The sequence below is a fragment of the Mustela nivalis genome (genome assembly GCF_964662115.1).
Source record: "Mustela nivalis genome assembly, chromosome: X".
Lineage (NCBI taxonomy): Eukaryota > Metazoa > Chordata > Mammalia > Carnivora > Mustelidae > Mustela > Mustela nivalis.
This window is the reverse complement of record NC_139040.1, coordinates 43,743,473-43,765,774: the sequence shown is the minus strand read 5'-3', so window position 1 is coordinate 43,765,774 and position 22,302 is coordinate 43,743,473. Positions and strand designations below refer to the sequence as shown.

Genomic DNA, 22,302 nt, shown 5'->3' with positions numbered 1-22,302 from the left:
AGTCAGAAAAAGATAAATACCATATGATTTCACTCATATGAGAAATTTAAGAAACAAAACAGATGAACATAGAGGAAGGGAAAACAAATAAAATCGGTAAGAACAGAGGGAGACAAACCATAAGAGGCACTTAACTATATAGAGCAAACTGAGTGTTACTGGAGGGGAGGTAGGAGGGGATGGGGTAACTGGGGTGATAGTCATTAAGGAGACCACCTGAAGTAATGAGCACTGGATGTTTTATGCAACTCATGAACCACTGAATTCTACCTCTGAAACTAATAATACAGTATATGTTAATTAAATTGAATTAAATAAATATTTTAAAAAATCAAAGGGAAAAAAGAACACATCCCTCTTTCTGTTGTATATATTTCAAACTAACATATCACCCAAACTAATTCACTTAGATTAGTACGAAAATCCTTAGCAACAAAAAATTTGGTAATGTGACCAGTTTCTGTTAGTCTTAATTCCTCAGTGTGGCTGAATGAGGTCTAAGAAAACATTAATAAGATGACAGTGTCTGGGAGAAATAAAAAACTCTTTGATTCTTAATAAGAGTATGGAGGAAAGGTAAGATCTCTTGCATATAGGAACTAAAGAAACTGCATAGTATAAACAGAGAGAGAGAGAGCTTGATACTGAGATCAAACCAGTAAAGTTTTACGACTGATTTTTGAGATCTGAAATTCTAGGGGCAAAGTGCTGTTGGGTTATGGTCTCAGTAGTTCACCTAACCAAAGGGCTTCACATGCTTAGGAGCTCCTCAGAAGAGTAGTAGCCTCCAGCTGCCCTGTATGTTTTAAACTTCCAAAAATGTGTCTGCCTGGAGGGTCTATATTTATCTTATGACTCAGCAGAAGAAACAGGTGGCTGGGTCTTTTTTCCCTCCTATCTTGAGTCTTTTTTCCGAATGTACTGATTGTTACTATATTTCTGATTAAAGAAGAATATAATAAATTGATGGAAAAATGGAAGAGTAGGAAATTATCAGAACAAAAGTGAAAAACCACAATCTCAATCATTACTTACTTTCCTAATTTACCCCACCCCCTCTACTTTGATTTCAAGAAATGAACAGCAAGGCAAATGGTGGCTATTGGTGAGTGGGGGGGGGGTGTTAGTGGAGGGAAAACTGCTACCTTTTTTGTTGTAGCTTAGAAGAGGATGTGCAATCCTCTCAACACAACCACTAAAGTAACAGTGGTTAACATGACTATGGGAAGATGCAGCCCTTCTCTGGTAATCAGAGAAAGGCAAATTCCAGCCACAGGGAGAAGGGGGTCACTTTTGACCTCCGGAATTAGCAGTGATGAAAATGAGTGACAGGGCCTGGTGTGGTGGGGAGGTGGGAGGTTGGTATGCCATTGCACTTGTACAGCACAGCTGGTGGGAGGGGAAAGTGGGGGCCAGAGTTGGAGGATGACATAATCCTCACGTGACCAGCAGCTGCTGCAAAGTCCTTATATTCCCGGGCTTCTTCCTCCTCTGGTACCAGCTCCTTACTGTCCTGTAGGCGTTCCTGCTTGTGGCCAAGAGAAAGAGGACTAAATCTCAGAAGGTTGGTTTGAGGAAACTGCTGGGATGCCTCGGGTGGTAGTGGCTGAATCTAGCAACAGGAATAGGTCCAGGCTCACTTTGCCCAAATCCCTGCAAACTCGTTGGGAGATGATTGTTATTTATTTATTTGTTTGAAAGGATGGTGGGGAGTAGGTGGAAGTCTCCGGAGAGACACCCACAGATAGAGAGTTAGTTTAGAAATAATCGGCTTCTCTGGGATTGGCACGCTTTCCGTTTATCCTCCTCTTCCTCCAATTCCGTTGAGGAAATGAGGTGTGGGCTGTTGTGTGGGGAATGGCTAGAATCCTGTGGTGGAGGCAGAAATTTAGACTAATTTGAAAATATTTCCTCTCATTCAGTGGCTGCCTGTGGGTCCTGCAGTGGGGGGTGGGGGTGGCGAGGGGACAGCAGCCCTCGCAATGGCTAGGCCATAAGGGTGAGGGGTTGGGGGTGGAGGCAGGGATCCAGGAAGAAGGGATAAGGATAGGAGGAGGAACCAGGAGGTAGGAAATTTTGGACAACGACGGTTGTGAGGATCCCGGGCTCAAGATAATGAGTGTCTTGTCTCTCGGACTGGTGGATGCACAGAGAGAGCTCCTTTCTCTCCTCTCCCTTCCTTTCTGTCCGCAGGTCCAAGGGTCTGTGTTCACAGACATCTCGAGGCAAGAAGAAGAGAAACTATCCCGAATCCTCACAGGTCAGTGCGAGGGAGGCACTCAGCCCGGGTCTCTGAGGGTGGAAATTGGGAAGGGCTAGAGCTGGGTAAAATTTGCCGCCTCACAGCTTAACTACTGGTCTGCTCCCTTTCTCCCGGGCCCGTCAGAGAGGCCATTAGCCTTGTCTGCTGGGGAAATGGTGGGTTGCAGAGGGAGGAGAAAGGAGGCGGAGTTGGAGTGCGGGAGGAAGGGGCGGTATCTCAAACTTCAATCGGCTGCACCTGTGTGGCAGCGGGTGGGAGATTAGGTATCTTGCTTTAAAGAGAAACTGACAAACCTGAATCAAAAGAAATGAAGCAATTCGCTCTACATTTTCTCCCCGGGCTTAAGCTGGAAACAACATCATGCAAAAACCCTGCAAAGAAAATGAAGGAAAGCCCAAGTACAGCGTGCCAAAGAGAGAGGAAGAACGCCCCTATGGAGAATTTGAACGCCAGCAAACAGAGGGGAATTTTAGGCAAAGGCTGCTTCAGTCCCTCGAGGAATTTAAAGAGGACATAGACTATAGGCACTTTAAAGATGAAGAAATGACGAGGGAGGGAGATGAGATGGAAAGGTGTTTGGAAGAGATAAGGGGTCTGAGAAAGAAATTTAGGGCTCTGCATTCTAACCATAGGCATTCCCTGGACCGTCCCTATCCCATTTAATGCATTTCTCCCCTGAATTCAACTATTTTCTGTTACTAATATTACCACCATTGGCGTCTTTTTGTCTGCATTTTCTTGCTAGATATTGCTACCTTTTTACTCCTATCCTCCAGTGTTCCTTTGATTTGCATATGACTCCTGTTACCAACGTCTCATCTTTTGACCCAATCTCACTCATTTAATGAGGATGTTTTATTCATTTGCATGGGAAGATGCTTATTTATATTGTAAAGTAAAAATAATAAGTTGCAAAACAGTGTGTGTATATGTGTATATATATATATACACATATGTGTACATTTATATATGACAAAATGCAAAAGAAAAAGTATGAATTATTATACACCAAAAGGTTAACAGTGAACCTCTGTGTGATTTGTACTTCATTTCTTTTTTGACTATCGGCATCTTCTCGTTTTCCACAAAATGAATATATATGTGTGTGTATGTGTGTGTATTGTGTCACAAAAAACTAAAATAAACAGACACAAAAACCTTGTCAATCACCTTTGAAGGACAGTAAAACACTTAATAAACTTCTGACAACAGAACTATAAAAAAGAAATGTAAACTTCAAATTACCTCTGGATCTTTTAGCCAGAGGAATAAAATGGCAATTATTACAGATATACTTGCTTTAAGACTCAGTCTTTTTTACAGGGAAAACATTTGGCTCACAGGGCTGCTGTGAGGAAGAAATGAGGTGACTCTGAGCTGCGCTTGGTGGACTCTTGTTCCCACCTGTGCATATAGAACCCCAACCTGCTGCAGAGCATCAGTTATTTGAGGGCGGGCCCTGACACGACTCACCTGTGGTCAGAAACAAGTCCATTAGTAGGCAAGGCAGTGGGGGCTTCATGCCAGTATTTGTTGAGCCCTGCCCTCCTCTTTCCCTGGGTTCTGTCCCCTGGGTTCTCCCCTGCTGGGCACCTGCTGCCTCTTTTGCTGGGACCATTGTTCTCTGCTGGCCCTCACTGTTCCTGGTGCACCAGGGTCCGCCCAGGTGCCAAAACTCACTCACTTTTCTGGAGTCCCTAGTGGGCTGAACCCCTCACTCTGTATTCTGAAGCCTCTCTGCTTCATGGGGACCCTTCACACAGGTGAGACTGCTTGGGCCACAATGCCTTGCAGGGTTCCTAGCAAGACAGCCTCTTTTGTTTTCAATCCCAGGACCCCTCCTCTGTGTTAGGGGTCGGACATGATGAAGCCGTTTTTGGAGTTGGACCAAGGTACAAGTTAGAATTAAAAAAAACCCTGCAGTTAGAGTTGCCTTAGGTCTAAGGACTAAGGTTTTGTCTTCCTCCTCTTGTGAGATGATCTCTTCCTGAAGGCTCCTTGCAGGCCTGCCCTGCTGGGTCAGAAGACTCTCAGGGGACAGGTATAAATTGCACAAAACAATGCAGAAAATAGATCTAAGAAAGCTATCCCCATCTTTCTATTACTTTCCTTCCTGAAACATGGAAAAATTTTGTAAGACTAATATATATATATAATATATATAACATTATATATAAACATATACATATATGTCTATATATGTATATGTACTTTTTAGTGTACATATGTACAATATGTATTGTACATATATTTAGTGCAAATGTGTGTGTATATATAAATATATATATATGTTTAGTCTTACAAAAACACATATATACACACACATAGCTATACTTATATATATTATACACATACATATATATATGTGTGTGTATATATATACATATAGGTATATGTATATATATATATTTAAGCATTATTTCCTAATTGGACTTCTTGCATTTTGCATCTCAAAGTAAATACCGTATCATGTATTTCATTATACTTCTTTTGATTAGTGACATGTATAGTGGATATGTAATACATTTTTACTTAAAATCTAGTGTTCTTGGCCCAGTTTTACTTCTGTTTGCATAAAATGGCAATAATCTATTTCACTGCAAACTATAATTTGCATTTTCAAGTAGGACCCAACAGGAAAGGGATTATTTCTCATATTCAGTCTATAAAATTATTGTAATATTGCATAACTGATTTCTCAAATAACTCTTTACATTATAATCATCTGGAGTACTTGCTAAAAATGCAAAATTTGGACACATGTCCCCATACACACTGATACTCTTACTCTGAATCAGAATCTCTGCATTTTGCCCTGGCCCTCCATTTGGGGTCTCCTATGATATCATGGTCTCCATTATTGCTTCATATACTCTCATCATAGACCCTGTTTCAGCTAAGCAGTGCAGAAGTCTCCTTATAATCAAAGAGTCAAATGGTTTACAATTCATAACTTAGGGCTCCTGAAAGTCAAAATGGTGGTTATCATAGCCTAAAAATTGTGTATCTAACAAGTAAGTCTATGTGAACAATAAACATTATTCAGCCTCAGTAGGAGATGAAAAATCAAATGGAAAATAAAATTTAAAAATTGCCTATCAAATAGACAAATGTTTGCTTACAATACTCAGTTTTGTTGAGGATGTAGGCATTCTCATACTTGTTGAGAGAGTAAATTGCTATATCCATTTTTTTTTTTTGCTTCTATTCACAGTAAGTACCAGATGCTGTATATATTGCATATACCATGATGTAATAATTCTACAGTTTGGAATGTGTCCTAAGGAAATAATCATAGTAGTGAGCAAATGTTTAGCTATAAACAATTTTTATTTAAGGATTTCACATATTTATAAGGATTTTTTTAAACCTAAGAATCAAGTACATGTGCTATCCAATCAGAAGGAAATGAACATAGATTCCTATTCACCACATACACAAAAATACACCCCGGGTGGACTAAAGATGAAAACGAAGAACAAGGAGCCCCTGGCTGGATCAGCTGGTGGAACATATGACTCTGAGCTCAGGGTTGTAAGTTTGAGTACCACAATGGGTGTAGAGATTACTTAGAAACAAAATCTTTTAAAAAGAGAGAAAGAATGTAAATGTGAAGAACAAGAATAAAATATTGCAATGAAAATTAACTAAAAACATGTATAATCTTGTGATGATGTCATTATCTTCTTAAGCATGAAAAAAAATCCAGAAATTATAAAGAAAAAAATATAAAATGTGCAAAGAGAAGAAACAGCCTGTGAAGAAATATTTTCAATATCATGACAAATAGTGGGAAAATATCTCTATAACCCCAATAGACTTTACAGATGGAAAAAAAAAAAGATAAACAAACCAGTAAAAATTTGTATATACCATATGACCCAGCACTTCCACTGCTTTGTATTACCATAGAGATATATGTACACATATGCGTGGGAAAGCATAGATGGATGTTTACTGTCATTGTAAGTGCCAATATATTAGAAATAGCCTAGGTCATTAAAAGGGAAAGGTCAAATAAAAAGTTGTCTATCTATGCTAAGAAAACTACACAGGAGTTAAAACGAATGAGATTCTTATATTAAAGCATCAATATAAGAATATTTTTAAGTAAAGACATAAAGCATCTTGGGGTGCCTGCATGGTTCAGTCAGTTAAGAATCTCCCTAAGGCTCAGGTCATGATCTCAAGGTCGTGGAATCAAGCCCCATGTTGGGTTTCTTGCTCAGCAGGGAGTCTGCTTCTCCCTCTGTCACTCCCTCCCAGCTCCTGCTCTCTTTCTCTCTCAAATAAATAAATAAAATCTTTAATTAAAGACGTCATGTATCTTTATGTTTCTATTGTCACAAATAATATCGTCATAAATAATTAATTACCTGGTTCATACTGCTTTAACCATACCTCTAATTTCAATCTCCTCCCTATAACACTTCTCAGTTTGATGGATATCCATCTAGAAATTTATGTATTTCTGTTTTTCATTTTAATTACATATTATAATACTACATTGTGACTTTCAGGATCCCTTAATTAGGAATCATAAACCATTATAAGGAGACTTCTGCACAACTCAGCTGAAACAGGATGAATGGTGAGTGTGCATATTAACATAGCTTTATAATTATTGTTTTATGCATTTGTCTTTTAAGTCATATAGGAAAAAAAGAGTTATAAATCAAATATGAAAAACTACTTGCCTTTATATTTACCTATGTAGCTACCTTTACTGTTGTCCTTTATTTCTTTATATGACTTTGAGTTACTTGTATTGTTTCTCTTCTTCTCAGCATGGAAGTCCTATAGGACTTTCCAGAGGTCCGCAAATATAAATACAAATGAATCTATTTTCTATAGTAAGAATGTACTGTATGTTATTAACATTGTTCCCCATCACTCAACATGTATTTCTATACTTTGCCCACTAAAAACAATGCTGTCTGCAACTAAAATGTTTGCACATATATTCAAATTACTGGTGATTGTATTTCTACAGAATAGATTCTGAAAAGTAAGATTGCTTGATCAAAAAGTATGTGATCTCTTAGATTTTCCAAGTTCCCTTGCACATATGTTGGGGTCCCAACGTAATATCTTATATTACCAAACGTAATATAAGACACTTCTAAAACAGTGCTCGGTAATCTTTCCATCTCCTTTCAGTGATCTTGGAAACCATGTGTACCATCTGGAACACATGACTGTGAGATGAATGCAGGCTAGATACCTGAATAATCAATAGAGCAGAGCCATGCAGGAAAACCAATAACTCTTATTAAACTATGATGTGAATGAGTAATAAGCTGCTTAAAATTCACTGAGATAGCCTATTTCATCTTCATATACTGTTTTACCCACACCTCCAATTTCAATCCCCTTCCCACAATTAAACACACTAGTTTGATGGATATCCATCTAGAAATTTATATATTTCTGTTTTGCATTTTAACTAAATATTGTAAAATTACATCTATTGCCCTGTTGTTTTTATGCAACAATATTCCTGGAGGTGTGTCAGTATAAGAATCTTATTCCTTTTATTTATTGTGTAGTTTCCTTGATATAGATAGACCACAGTTTATTTAACATTTCCATTTTTTTAAAGATTTTATTTATTTGACAGACAGAGATCACAAGTAGGCAGAGAGGCAGGCAGAGAGAGAGAGGAAGGGAAGCAGGCTCCCTGCTGAGCAGAGAGCCCGATTCGATTTGGGGCTTGATCCCAGAACCCTGAGACCATGACCTGAGCCAAAGGCAGAGGCTTAACACACTGAGCCACCCAGGCGCCCTAACATTTCCATTTTGATGACTTGAGCTATTTCCAATACTTTGGTTCTTACAAGCAATGGCTTTCCTGTGCACCTGTGTGCATATATCTCCATGGTAATATTAAGTAGTGAGAGTGCTGGATCATGTGGTATGTACATATTTTTGTTGGTTTGTTTATTTACCGCAAAGCATACCATAAACATATCAATCACCTCCAAAGTCCTGATGAATATTGATGCAAAAATCCTCAACAAGGGCTGCCTGGGTGGCTCAGTTGTTAAGCCTCTGGCCTCAGCTTAGGTCATGATCCCAGGGCTCTGACTCTGGTCATGATCCTGGCTCTCTGCTCAGCGGGAACCCTGCTTCTCCCTCTCCCACTCCCCCTGCTCGCATTCCCTCTCTCACTATCTCTCTGTCAAATAAATAAATAAAATCTTAAAAGAAAAATCCTCAACAAAATACTAGCAAACTAAGCCAGCAGAAGGATTTTATATCCTGATGAATTGGGGTTTACCCACAAAATTCAAGGGTTATTCAACATATAAAAATCAATGTCAAAATCTTATATTAATATAGGAAAAGGAAAAACACATTATCGTCTCAATTGATAGGGAAAAAAAAAGCATTTGACAAACTCCAATACCCTTTCATAATAAAAACACTCAACAAACTAGGAATATAAGCAGATTGTTTCAACATAATAAGGGGCATTTATGAAAAACTCAATGCTAGATCATACTCTACAGTGAACAATTGAAAACTTTCCATGTGAGATCACAAATAAGACAAGGATCTTTGCTTCCATCAGTTTAGTTCTGAAAGTTCCAGCTAGAGAAATTAAGCAAGAAAAAAAATTGAATCCAGATTGGAACAAAAGAAGCAAAATTATTTTTATTTGCCAATGGCATTATCTTGTATATAGAAAATGCTAAAGAATATGTAAGAAGTCTACTAAGACTAATAAATGAACTTGGCAAATTGCCAGATACAAAAATCAACTCTTCCAAATTGGTTGTATTTCTATACACTAGGAATGAGCAACCAAAAAATGAAATTAAGAAAACAATTCTATGTACAAAAGCACAAAACAGAATACAATACTTAAGAATAAATTTAAGGTATCTCAAGATCTGTACACTGAAAATTACAGAATTGCTGAAAGTAATTAATAAGACCTAAATAAATGCAGAGATGTTCCATGTTCATGGATTGGAAGACTCAATATTTGTTAAGACGACAATAATTCCCAAAGCAATGAAAGAATTGAATGCAATTCCTATCAAAATAAGAAGTCTATTTTTGAGAAATAGAAAAACTGAGAGTAAAATTAATATGGAATTGTGGGAAATCCCAATTAAATAAAAAATGCTGAAAGTAAGAAGACTCACACTTTCTTATTTTAAAAGCCTACAAATTTATAGTAAAACCATGTACTTCTGGCATAAGAATAGACATGTAGATCAATGGAATCGAACTGAGAGTCTAGAAATAAACCCATATATCTATTGTCAATTGAGTTTGAGCAAGGATGACAAGTCCTTTCAATGGGAGACAGAATAAGCTCTTCAACAAATGGTGATGAGACAACTGAAAATCCACATGCAGAAGAATGAGATCAAACCCCTGCCTCATGTTATTCCAAAAATAAAACTCAAAATGGAAACAAGCCAAATGCCCATCAACTGATGAGCTGATAAACAAAATGTAATGTATTCATATAATGGAATACTATTCCACCCTAAAAAGGAATGAAAGACTGATAACATGCTACAAGGTTCAAGGATGAACCTTGAAAAAAAATATATGCTAAGTAAAAGAGACCACACATGAAAGGTCACATATTGGATGATTCCATTCATATCAAATGTCAAGAATATGTAAATACATAAAGACAAAAAACGAATTAGTTGTTGTCAGGGTTGAAGAGAGAACAGAATGGGTAAATTGGTAAAGGGACTCATTTGTGGGGGTAATAAAAATGTTTTGGAACCAGATAAAAGTGAACAGTTGCGCAACAAAGTGAATATTCTAAATGCCACTGAGTTATAAACTTAAAATAGTTAATTTTATTTTATGTGAATTTCACCTCAATACAAATATTAAACATGTTTTAATTATTAGAAATATTTCCATATTTTGCTCCTAAAAGGCTATACCAATTAACAGTTGCATCAACAATGCATGGGAGTATCTATTCCATCTCATCATAGCCAGGACCATATTAAAAACCTTTTTAACCTGTAGTCTTTTCAGACTAAACCAGTTCATGAAAACTGCTACTTTCTCTAAACTCTTCTTGTCCTATTCCTTGTAGTCCATAATCATCCTCAAAATATGTTCATGTCAATGGGTTTTAACTACTTAGCCAAAATGTCAGTCAAATGTCATTTCCAGTAGGTCAGTTATGTCCTCTTAAACCTAGCTCAGTGCTAGAAATACAGTGATTTCTATTTGTATTTTTTACATTTAGAACCATGGACTTATACCTATGTTATAGATATAATTCTAACTTTACAGATGAAAAAGCAGTTTCAAAACATTATGCAATGCCTTTTAACACTGGAGTAGTCAAGCCTGAGATTCTAGCTCCAATTTACCTACTTTTCCATGTGTCCTCCCTATGAATTGATGAGACCTACCTGTCAATATCTATACATTCATGTTATGATGGCCATACTATGTTGTGAATATATAGAGGTTTACTTAATGGTACTCCCTGATGAGGATAAAGATGGCAATGAACTCTTGTCCCTTGGGTTGAGAAGTCTGGGTCCAGATTGTCTGGTGTCCAAGTGAGCATAATATTAGAGCATTATAAAAAATTATTTAGCTCTTACTGCTGAATTTGAAAGGCTATCTTTATCATATTCTAAAAACCAAGTTGTTCCGAGATCTGTCAACTTCAAATGCTCTTCCTTAGTTATTTTCTCTATTGTCAAGAAGTCACTTTTAAAAATGTATTACTTCGGGGAGCCTGGGTGGCTCAGTGGGTTAAGACTCTGCCTTCGGCTTAGGTCATGATAAGCGTCTGACTTTGGCTCAGGTCATGATCTCAGGGTCCTGGGATTGAACCCTGCGAGCCTTGCATTAGGATCTCTGCTCAGCAAGGAGCCTGCTTCCTCCTCTCTCTCTCTCTCTCTCTCTCTCTCTCTATCTCTCTCTATCTCGCCTGCCTCTCTGCCTACTTGTGATCTGTCTGTTAAATAAATAAATAAAATCTTTAAAAAACAATAGATAAAGATAAAAATGTATTACTTTATCTGGCACTACAAGTTCACCTTTATTATTTATTTTCATCAATTTCTTTGCTTCTTATGAGCATTTGTAATTCAGAGGAATTTTTGAACATTTTTAAGTTCCAAAATACACTCTTTGTGATTTAAATTATGAATTTATGTATAATTGACGTTTTTACAGTAATTATCCTACATAAGATCTTGGACTCCTATCTTCTAAATAACCAAAAGATGTACTTCTTGCATATTCTCTCAGCATTCCATGATAACAAGGCCGCAAGCTGCTAAACGCTCATATGTAAATAACTCAAAGTTCCTTTTTATTCTGGAGAAGGTGGCGGTTTCTTCTTCACTACATCATCCCCCGAAAAAAAACTTTTTTCTAACAGTACATGTCTCACAGGACCATGGGAGAAAGAAAGAAAATACTGAGTAGCAGTGATTTTTATAAGATTTTGTATTTTGAAAAAATTAATCCATTAGATGGTAACAACACATGATAACAGTGAGGCCAGCAGGTAATTTTTCATATTATTCCAGGAGAGAAGTGACTGGGGGGGAGGGGTCCTGAACCTGAACCAGGGCAATAACAGACAGTAGGATTGGAAAACAAAAGTGGACAGAGGTGGAAGATAATTAAAATGTTGGGTTCTCAGGAATTGGTTATTGAGGAGATTGAGGGAAGTAAGGGAACGAAAGTGAAGGATAATATCCATGTTTCTGACTTTGGCATTTAAAAGTATGCTGGCATCATTCATTTAAACAGGAAGCATGGTAGTGGCTTAAATGTGTAGTGGTAGAAGAGTTGGAGAGGAAAACTAGTCTTCTTTATTGTTTACCTTTTTGTTTATTGTTTTTTAATTTTTTTCCTTTTAAAAATTTTTAAATCCAGTATACTTAACATGCAGTACTGTATTATTTTTTTGTTTACTTTAAATGTTTATTTAAAGCTATCACATTCTTTTTTTTAAAGATTTTATTTATTTATTTGTCAGAGAGAGCACAAGCAGACAAAGTGGCAGGCAGAGGCAGAGAGAGAAGCAGGCTCCCCGCTGAGCAAGGAGCCCGATACTGGACGATACTGGACTCGATCCAAGGACTCTGGGATCATGACCTGAGCCGAAGGCAGCAGCTTAACCGACTGAGTTGCCCAGGCATCCCTAAATTTTTATTTTAATTCCAGTTAGTTAATTTACAGTGTCATATTAGTTTCAGGTGTATAATATAGTAATTTAACAGTTCCATACATCAACTGGTGCTCATCACAACATAAAGCGTTCTATTAGTTTCAGTTGTGCAATACAGTGATTCAACAATTCTATACATTACTCAGTGTTCATCACAATAAGTGTACTCTTAATCCCCTTCACCTCTTTCACCCACCCACCACCCACCTCTCCTTTGGTAACCATCAGTTTGTTTTCTGAAGGGCCTGTTTTTTGGTTTGTCTCTTTTGCCCTTGTTTGTTTTGTTTCTTAAATTCTGCATATGAGGGAGGTGATATGGTGTTTGTCTTTCTCTGACTTATTTCACTTAGAATTATACTTTCTAGCTCCATCCATGTTGTTGCAAATGGCAAGATCTCATTCTTTTTTTTTTTTAAGAATTTATTTATTTATTTGACAGACAGAGATCACAAGCAGGCAGAAAGGCAGGCAGAGAGAGAGAGAGAGAGGGGGGCAGGCTCCCTGCCGAGCAGAGAGACCGACGTGGGGCTCCATCCCAGGACCCCGGGATCATGACCTGAGCCAAAGGCAGAGGATTAACACACTGAGCCACCCAGGTGCCCCAAGATCTCGTTCGTTTTAATGGCTGAGTAATATTCCGCTGTGTGTGCATGTGCATGTGCATGTGTGGAGGGGTGCGCCACATCTTCCTTATCCATTTATCTATTGATGGATACTGCTTCCATAATTTGGCTATTGCAAATAATGCTGCTATAAACATAAGGGCGGATGTATCTTTTCCCACTGGTGTTTCCATTTTCTTTGGGTAAACACCCAGTAGTGAAATTATTGGATCATATGGTAATTTTATTTGTAAAGTTTCAGGAATCTCCATAATGTTTTCCACGGTGGCTCCAACAGTTTGCATTTCCACCAACAGTGCAAGAGGGTTCCCCACATCCTTGCCAACACTTGCTATTTCTTGTGTTGTTGATTTTAGCCATTCAGACAGGTGTGAAGTACTATCTCATTGTGGCTTTGATTTGCATTTCTCCGATAATAAGTGATGCTGAGCATCTCTTCGTATGTCTATTATCTGTATGTCTTCTTTGGAGTAATATCTGTTTTTGTCTCCTGCCCATTTTTTTAAGATTTTATTTATTTTTATTTGACAGGTAGAGATCAAAAGTAGGCAGAGAGGCAGGCAGAGAGAGAGGGAGGAGGAAGCAGGCTCTCCGCTGAGCAGAGAGCCCAATTCGGGGCTTGATCCCAGGACCCTGGGATCCTGATCTGAGCCGAAGGCAGAGGCTTTAACCCACTGAGCCACCCAGACGCCCCTCTTCTGCCCATTTTTAAATTGGATTTGTTTTTGTGGTGTTGAGTTGTATCAATTCTCTATATATTTTCGATACTAAGCCTTTATCAGATATGTCATTTGCAAATATCTTCTCCCATTCAGTAGGTTGTCTTTTAGTTTTGTTAATTGTTTCCTTTGTTGTGCGGAAGCTTTTCATTTTTATGTAGTCCCAATAGTTTACTTTTGCTTTTATTTTTCTTGCTGCAGGAGATAATATCTAGAAAATTGTTGTCATGGACAATATCAGAGAAATTATTGCTTATGCTCTCTTTTAGAATTTCTGTGGTTTTGAGGTCTTTAATCCATTTTGAGTTTATTTTTGTGTATGGTGTCAGACAGTGGTCCAGTTTTAATCTTTTGAATGTAGCTGTCCAGTTTTCCCAGCACCATTTGTTGAAGAGAGTAATCATGGGTTTATTTCTGGGCTCTCTATTCTGTTCCATTGATCTATGAGTGTATTTTTGTTCCTGTACCATACCATGTTTTGATTACTTCAGCTTGGTAGTATAAATTGAAATCTGGGATTAATCTGAGGATTGTGGTACCTCTAGTTTTTTTCTTCATTTTCAAGATTGCTTTGGCTATTTGAGATCTGTAGCTCCATACAAATTTTAGAATTATTTGTTCTAGTTCTGTGAAAAATGCTTTTGGGATTTTGATAGGAATTGCATTGAATCTATAGATTACTTTGGAAATTTTTATAATATTTGTTCTTCCAATTCATGAACATGGAATATCCATGTTGTTGCAAATGGTGAGATTTCATTCCTTGTAATAATGGCTGAGTAATATTCCACAGTGTAGTAGAATATTTTCCCACTATGTAGTAAAAATTTTTGCCATCTTTAATTTCTTTCATAAATGTTTTATAGATTTCAGAGTATAGGTCTTTCACCTCCTTGGTTAATTTTATATTCCTGATATATTATTATTTTTGGTGCAATTATAAATGGGATTGTTTTCTTAATTTCTCTTTCTGCTGCTTCATTATTAGTGTATAGAAGTGAAATGGATTTTTATACATTGATTTTGTATCCTGAAACCTTACTGAATTCATTTATTAGTTCTACTAGTTTTTTGGTGGCATTTTTAGGGTTTTCAATATATAGTTATATGTCATCTGCAAATAGTGAAAGTTTTATTTTTTCTTTACCAATTTGGATGCCTTTATTTATTTTCCTTGTCTGATTGCTGTGGCTAGGACTTCCACAATTATGTTGAATGAAAGTGGTGAGAGTGGACATCCTTGTCTTGTTCCTGACCATAAAGGAAAAGCTCATTTTTTCCCGATTGAGTATGATGTTCACTGTGGGTTTTTTCACTTATGACATTTATTATGTTGAGGTATGTTCTCTCTAAACCTACTGTCAAAGACTTTTTATCATAAATGGTTATTGTATTTAAAAATGCTTTTTCTACAACTATTGTTGAAATAATTGTATGGTTTTTATAATTTCTCTTATTGATATGATGTATCATATTGATTGATTTTCAAATATTGACCCACCATTATATCCCAGGAAAAAATCCCACTTGATAGTGGTGAATGATTTTTTTAACATATTGGTGGGTTGTGTTTTTTATTGAGGATATTTGCATCTGTATTTATCAGAGATATTGGGTTGCAGTTTCTTTTTTGTGGTGGTTTTATCTTGTGTTGGTACCATGGTTATGCTGGCCTCATAGAATGAATTTGGAAGCTTTTCTCACTCTTCCATTTTTTGAAAAGTTTTGAGAAGAATAGATATTAACTATTCTTTAAATGTTCGGTAGAATTTCCCTGTGAAGCCATATGTGAGGGAAACTAGTTTTAGAGACATATTTAAAGGTTAGATCCCAATAAATATCCCAGCAATTTATTTTGTGGGTGTCAATAAAGTCACTTCAGTGTTTATAGGGAGAGGCAAAAGACCCAGAAAAGCCAACACAATGTTAAAGAAGAATGAAGTTTGAGGACTGATGACACTACTATCCAACTACAAGACTTATCATAAAGCTATAGTAAACAAGACAGTGTGGTATTGGCAAAAGAATAGATGGATAGATCAGTAGAACAGAATAAAGAGCCCAGAAATAGACCTACAAAATATAGTCAAGTGATCTTTGACAAAGGAACAAAGGCAAAGAAATGTACTTCAGTAAATGGTCCTGGAACAACTGGACATCTACATATAAAAGATAAAAATATATGTTTATAAAAAATAAAAAATTATTAAAAAAAAAAGAATGAACCTAGACATAGACCTTATGCCCTTCACAAAAATTAAATAAAAAATGGATCATAGAACTAAGTGCAAAGAAATCAACACAGGAAAATCTATATGACCTTGGATATAATGACTTCTTATTTTCATTTCATTTTGTTAAAGATTTTATTTTTAAGTAATCTCTACACCTAATGTGGGGCTTGAATTTACAGCTCTGTGATCAAGAGCCACATGTTCTATCAACTGAGCCAGCCGGGCCCCCCAGATGATAACTTTTTAGATACAACTCCAAAATATAATCCACGAAAGAAATAATTGATAAGTTGGACTTGATTAAAGTGAAAAACTTCTGCTCTGTGAAAGGCGATGTCAATAGAATGGGAAGATAAGCCGCAGACTGGGAGAAAATATTTGCAGAAAACACATCTGATAAAGGACTGTTATCCAAAATACCCAAAGCACTCATAAAATTCAACAGTAAAAAAGCAAGCAACCCAATTAAAACACGGGCCAAAGAACATAACAGATACCTCACCAAAAAAATATATAGATGGGAAGTAAGCATATGGAAATATTCTCCACACCATATGTAATCATGGAAATGCAAATTAAAACAACAACAGGATACCACTATGGATCTATTAAAATGACAAAAATCTAGAACACTGAGAATATCAAATGCTGCCAAGGTTGTGGAGCAACAGCAACACTCACTTACTTATTGCTGGTGGGAATGTGAAATGGTATAGCCACTTTGGAAGACTGTGAATTTCAAATTGCTCTAAAAACGTTTTTTAAAGACTGTTTTAAAAAATATATATACACAAATGGGATCATACCCAAATAAAAGTCAGAGTCTCCAGGACTTGTTGATTGATTGTATAGGATGAGAGAGAAGGCATCAAAGTTGGTGATATGTTGACACCAATTACTGAAATAAGGTTCATGAAAAAAAGGAGAAGGAATGGTGTGAGGGAAAGTTATAAGGGCAAGAGAAAGATAGCAAGATCATACTTGGACAAGTTGAGTTTGAGATGTCTGTGGAAGATCCAGATGGAAGTTTTATATATTCTAAATAGAGACAATGGAACTTGTGTCTAGGATCACATGCTATATAGTCAGACAAACCTGGATATAAATTCTAGATGTGACTCTTCATTTAGCTCAGTGAACTTAAGTATGCTGTATAACCTCCTTGAACCATGATAGACTTACCTGTAAAATGGGAATATTATCTGTAGTATCTACCTCATGATCTACATACATATATCACCTGGAAAACTTTCATTCTCTTAAAAAATGATAGCTATTGTGAGCAATAGACATTTATTGGGCATGCTAGCACATCCAGAAAGCTGCTATTCGTTAATTGTCTAGCCAACAAAAATTGCTTTGTCAGCATTCTAAACAGTATATCCTATATTACAGAGTGCTTTTTTTCAAAGTTCTAGCCCAGCTCACCAGGCAGGGAGCTTACACAGGAGTGGGGTAAAACAACGTACTAGAAATAAGTAAGCATATGTCTTACCTGTATCCTGTCCATGTTTCGTATATAAGCATACCTTGGAAATATTGTAATATCTCCAAAGCAAATACTGCAATAAAGAGAGTCACATGAATTTTTTGTTTTCCCAGTGAAGATAAAAGTTTATATTTCTGCTCTACTATAGTCCATCAAGTGTGCAGTTGCATTATGTCTAAAAATATGTACATGAATAATAAAAAAAATTTCATTGCCAAAAAGTGCTAACCATCATCTTTGCTTTCAGTGATTCATAATAATTGTTTTGCTAGTAAGGAATTTTGCTTCAATGTTGGTGGCTGCTGACTGATCAGGATGATGGTTGCTGAAATTTGGAGTGGTTGTGGTAATTTCTTAAAAGAGACAGCAATGAGAAGCTTTCCGCATTGACTGTTTCTCTTATGAACAATTTCTCTGTCGCAAGCAATAGCATTTTACCCACAGTAGAACTTCTCTCAAAATTGGGAGTCCATCCTCTCAAACCCTAACTGCTGCTTCATCAAGTAAGATTATGTAATGTACTAAATCTTTTGTTTTCATTTCAACAATCTTCACAGCATCTTCACCAAGAATAGATTCCATCCCAAGAAATCACTTTCTTTGCTCATCTATAAGAAGCAACTCTTCACCCATTAAATTTTTATCATGAGATTGCAGAAATTCAGTTCCATTCAGTCTCTACTTCTAATTCTAGTTTTCTTCCTCCACTGAAGTCTTAAACCCCTCAAAGTCATCCATGAGGGTTGAAATAAACTTCTAAACTCCTGTTACTGTTGATATTTTGGCCTCTTCCCACGAATCATGAATGTTCTTAATGGTATCTAGAATGGTGAATCCTTTACAGAATTCAATTTAATTTGCCCAGATCCATCAGAAGAATCACTATGGCAGCTACAGCATCATGAAATGTATTTCTTAAATCATAAGGCTTGAACATGGAAATTACCCATTTATCCATGGGTTGCAGTTTGGATGATGTGTTAACAGGCATGAAAACATGAATCTCATTATACATCTCCATCAGAACTTTTAAAAAAAAAATTATTTATTATTTATTTATTTGACAAAGGCAGGGGGCTACAAGCAGGCAGAGGGCCAGGCAGAGGGAGAGGGAGAAGCCTGATGCGGGGCTTGATTCCAGGACCCTGAGATCATGACCTGAGCCGAAGGCAGAGGCTTAACCAACCACGCCACCCAGGAACCTTCCATCAGAGCTTTTGGGTGACCAGGTTCATTTGTCAATGGGCAGTAATATTTTGAAAGGAATCTTTTTTTCTTAGCAGTAGGTCTCAACTGTGAGCTTCAAACATTTTGTAAACTATGTTGTAAATAGTTGTGCTGGCTCTCAGGCTTTGTTGTTCCATTGATAGAGCACAGGCAGAGTAGATTTAACATAATTCTTAAGGGCCCTAATATTTGCAGAATGGTACTTGAGTTTTGGCTTCAAGTTAGTCACTGTAATAACCCTACCAAGAGAGTCAGCCCTTCTTTTGAGGCTTTGAAACCAGCCACTGACTTGTCTTTAGCTACAAAAGTCTTAGATGGCATCTTCTTCCAACGGAAAGCTATTTTGTCTACATTGAAAATCTGTTGTTTAGTGTAGCCAGCTTCATGAATTATCTTATCTAGATCTTCTGGATAACTTGCGGCAGCTTCTGCATCAACACTTGCTGCTTCACCTTGTACTTTTATGTTATGGAAACATCTTCTTTCCTTAAACCTAATAAACCAATCTCTGCTAGCTTCAAACTTTTCTTCTGCAGCTTCCTCACCTCTCCCAGCATTTAGAGAAGTGAAGAGACTTAGAGCTTTGTTCTGGATTGGGTTTTTTTTTAATTTTTTATTTTTTATAAACATATATTTTTATCCCCAGGGGTACAGGTCTGTGAATCACCAGGTTTACACACTTCACAGCACTCACCAAAGCACACACCCTCCCCATGTATTAGGTTTTGTTTTAAGGGAATGTTGTTGCTGATTTGATCTTCTTCCCAGACCCCTAAAACTTTCCTCGTGTTAACAGTAAGGCTGTTTCACTTTGTAATTCACATGCTCAATGGAGTAGCACTTTTAATTTTCTTCAAGAGGTTTTCCTTTGCATTTACAACTTGGCTAATTGTTTGGTGAAAGAGGCCTAGCTTTCAGCCTATCTTGACTTTTTACATGCCTTCCTTACTAAACTTAATCATATCATATCTTTAAAAATGAGAGACGTACAACTCTTCTTTTTACTTGAACATGCGAGGTTACTGTAGGGATAGTAATTGACCTAATTTCAATATTGTCATGTCTCAGGGCATAAAGTCCTGAGGAGAGGGAGAGAGATGGGGAACGACTGGTTGATGGAGTAGTTAGGACACACATACATTTATGAGTTAAGTTTGTTGTCTTACATGGGTATGGTTTGTGGTGTCCCAAACAATTACAATAATAACAGCAAAGATTACTAATCACAGATCACCATAACAAATATAATAATGAAAAAGTTTGAAATATTACAAACGTTATCAAAATGTGATACAAAGTGAGGAAATACTGTTGAAAAATGAAGCCAATAGACCCGCTCAAAGCAAGGTTGCCACATACATTTAATTTGTAAAGAATACAATATCTGCAAAGCTCAATAAAACAAGATATACCTTTACCATTTTAGAAGTAGCAGCACAAAGTGGGGCTGGCTGAAGATCCAGAATCATAGTAAAACTTCTTTTTTTAAATCACTACAAATATCTGCATATGTTCTTTTACTAGAATGACACCACTACAAAAATACAACACTCGTGCTTATAACACACACACACACACACACACACACACACACACACACATATCTTTGATGCAAAGGAAATAGATTTGTCAAAGAAGATGTGCTAATAGCCAATAGCCATAAAAGGAATTGTAGCCCCTTTCTGGTAAACAGAGAAAGGATAATGAATGTCCCAGGGAGGGGCACTAAGAACTAAATACAATTAAGTAAAATGACTAAGAGTGAGCTAATGATCAAAAGAGAATACAGGGGTGCCTGGGTGGCTCAGTGGGTTAAAGCCTCTGCCTTGGGCTCAGGTCATGATCCCAGGGTCCTGAGATTGAGCCCCCCCGCATGGGGCTTTCTGCTCAGCAGGGAGCCTGCTTCCCCTCTCTCTCTGCCTGCCTCTCTGCCTACTTGTGATCTCTGTCTGTCAACTATATAAATAAAATCTTAAAAAAAAAGGAGAATACAAACAAAGCTTCAGTCAAGAGATTGAATACTGGGAGAAGCAACATAGTCACAACAGATTTTCAGATCATGTCAATTCGGTAGTTTTTTTTAATTTTAGTAAAACATATATAACATAAAACTTTCCATTTAAATAATTTTTAAGTGACATTAATTTCACTCACAAAGTTATGCAAGCATCACTCCTATCTATTTCTAAAACTATTTCAGGAGCCCAAGCAGCAACTGTATCCAGTAAGCAATAACTCTGCATTTTTCCCTCCACCAGTTTTGGTAACCTCCAAATCTACCATCTGTTTCTATTAATTTGTCTATTTTAGATATCTTATATAAACGGAATCATACGATATTGTCCTTTTGTGTCTGGCTGACTGCATTTAATATAATTTTTTGAAGATTCATCCATATTGCAGCATGTTTCAGAACTTCATTCATTTTTATAAATGAATGTTATTCTATTGGATATATATACTGCATTTTGTTTATACATTCATCTGTTGATGAGAACTTGGATTTTCCACCTTTTACCTATCGTGAATAAGATTGCAATGAATATTCATGTGCAAATATATGTGTACCTGTGTTCAGTTTCCTTTGGTATTCTTTTGTCTACCTCTTTTGTGGTTTTGTCACAAATTACGTCTTTACCCATGTGTATCTAATAACATAAACTTATAATTATTTTTATGCATATTTCTTATGTCAAGCAGGCAATAAAAAGTGAGTTACAAATTAAAAGTATAGTAATACTGGCTTTTATATTTGCCCATGCATTTACCTTTACCAGAGATCTTTATTTCTTATATGACTGAGGTCCTTTCATTTGAATACCTTTTAGCATTTCCTGTGGGGCAGTTTTCTTAGTAACAAACTCACTTAGCTTTTGCTTTTCTGAGAGTGTCTTAATTTCTCCCTTATTTTAAAAGAACAGTTGTACCAGATATAGAACTCATGGTTCACTTATTTGTGGAGCATAAGAAATAACATGGAGGACATTGGGGATGGAGAGGGGAAGTAAGTTGGGGGAAATCAGAATCAGAGACAAACCATGAGAGACTGTGGACTCTGAGAAACAAACTGAGGGTTTTGGAGGGGAAGGGGGTGGGGGTGTGGGTGAACCTGGTGGTGGGTATTCAGGAGGGCACATATGGCATGGAGCACAGGGTGGGGTGCATAAACAATGAATTTTGGAACACTGAAAAAATAAAATAATACAAAATTTAAAGATATATATATATATATATATATATATATATATATATATATATACTTTGTTATTCATTTCTTTATTTCTTTTCTAAGGTTTTATTTATTTGACACAGAGAGAGGGGTCACAAGTAGGCATAGAGGCAGGAAGAGTGGGAGGGGGAAGCATGATCCCCACTGAGCAGGGAGCCTGATGCAGGGCTCCATCCCAGGACCCTGAGATCATGACCTGAGTGGAAGGCATAGGCTTAACCCACTGAGACATCCAGGTGCCCCTTTTCAGAACTTTCAATATGTCATTGCACTGCCTTCTGATCCCCATGATTTCTAGTGAGAAATTAGATGATAATCTTATTGAGTAT

General features: G+C 36.9%; 2 protein-coding genes across 5 annotated transcripts in view; both read left to right on the top strand.

Annotated features, from left to right (window-relative positions):
- The first annotated feature begins 2,064 nt into the window (after positions 1-2,064).
- On the top strand, positions 2,065-3,555 carry TCEAL7 (transcription elongation factor A like 7). The gene is made up of 2 exons (XM_082716932.1): positions 2,065-2,260; positions 2,610-3,555. The coding sequence occupies exons 1-2, from the start codon at positions 2,116-2,118 to the stop codon at positions 2,924-2,926; spliced, it is 462 nt and encodes a 153-aa protein (XP_082573058.1). The 5' UTR covers positions 2,065-2,115; the 3' UTR covers positions 2,927-3,555.
- The window catches only part of TCEAL9 (transcription elongation factor A like 9), a 43,957-nt gene continuing 23,841 nt past the window's right edge, over positions 2,187-22,302 (top strand). For all 4 annotated transcript variants that reach the window (XM_082716935.1, XM_082716936.1, XM_082716933.1 and 1 more), the window contains exons 1-2: positions 2,187-2,260; positions 6,784-6,854. The gene's annotated coding sequence lies outside the window, so the exon portion shown is untranslated. The remainder of the gene's footprint in view (positions 2,261-6,783; positions 6,855-22,302) is intronic.

Excerpts from the sequence above, each read along its gene's own strand:
- TCEAL7 (XM_082716932.1), top strand. The coding sequence starts at position 2,116 with ATGAGTGTCTTGTCTCTCGGACTGGTGGATGCACAGAGAGAGCTCCTT. Across the intron at positions 2,261-2,609 it reads ACTATCCCGAATCCTCACAG|CTGGAAACAACATCATGCAA; the intron begins GTCAGTGCGAGG and ends CCCGGGCTTAAG.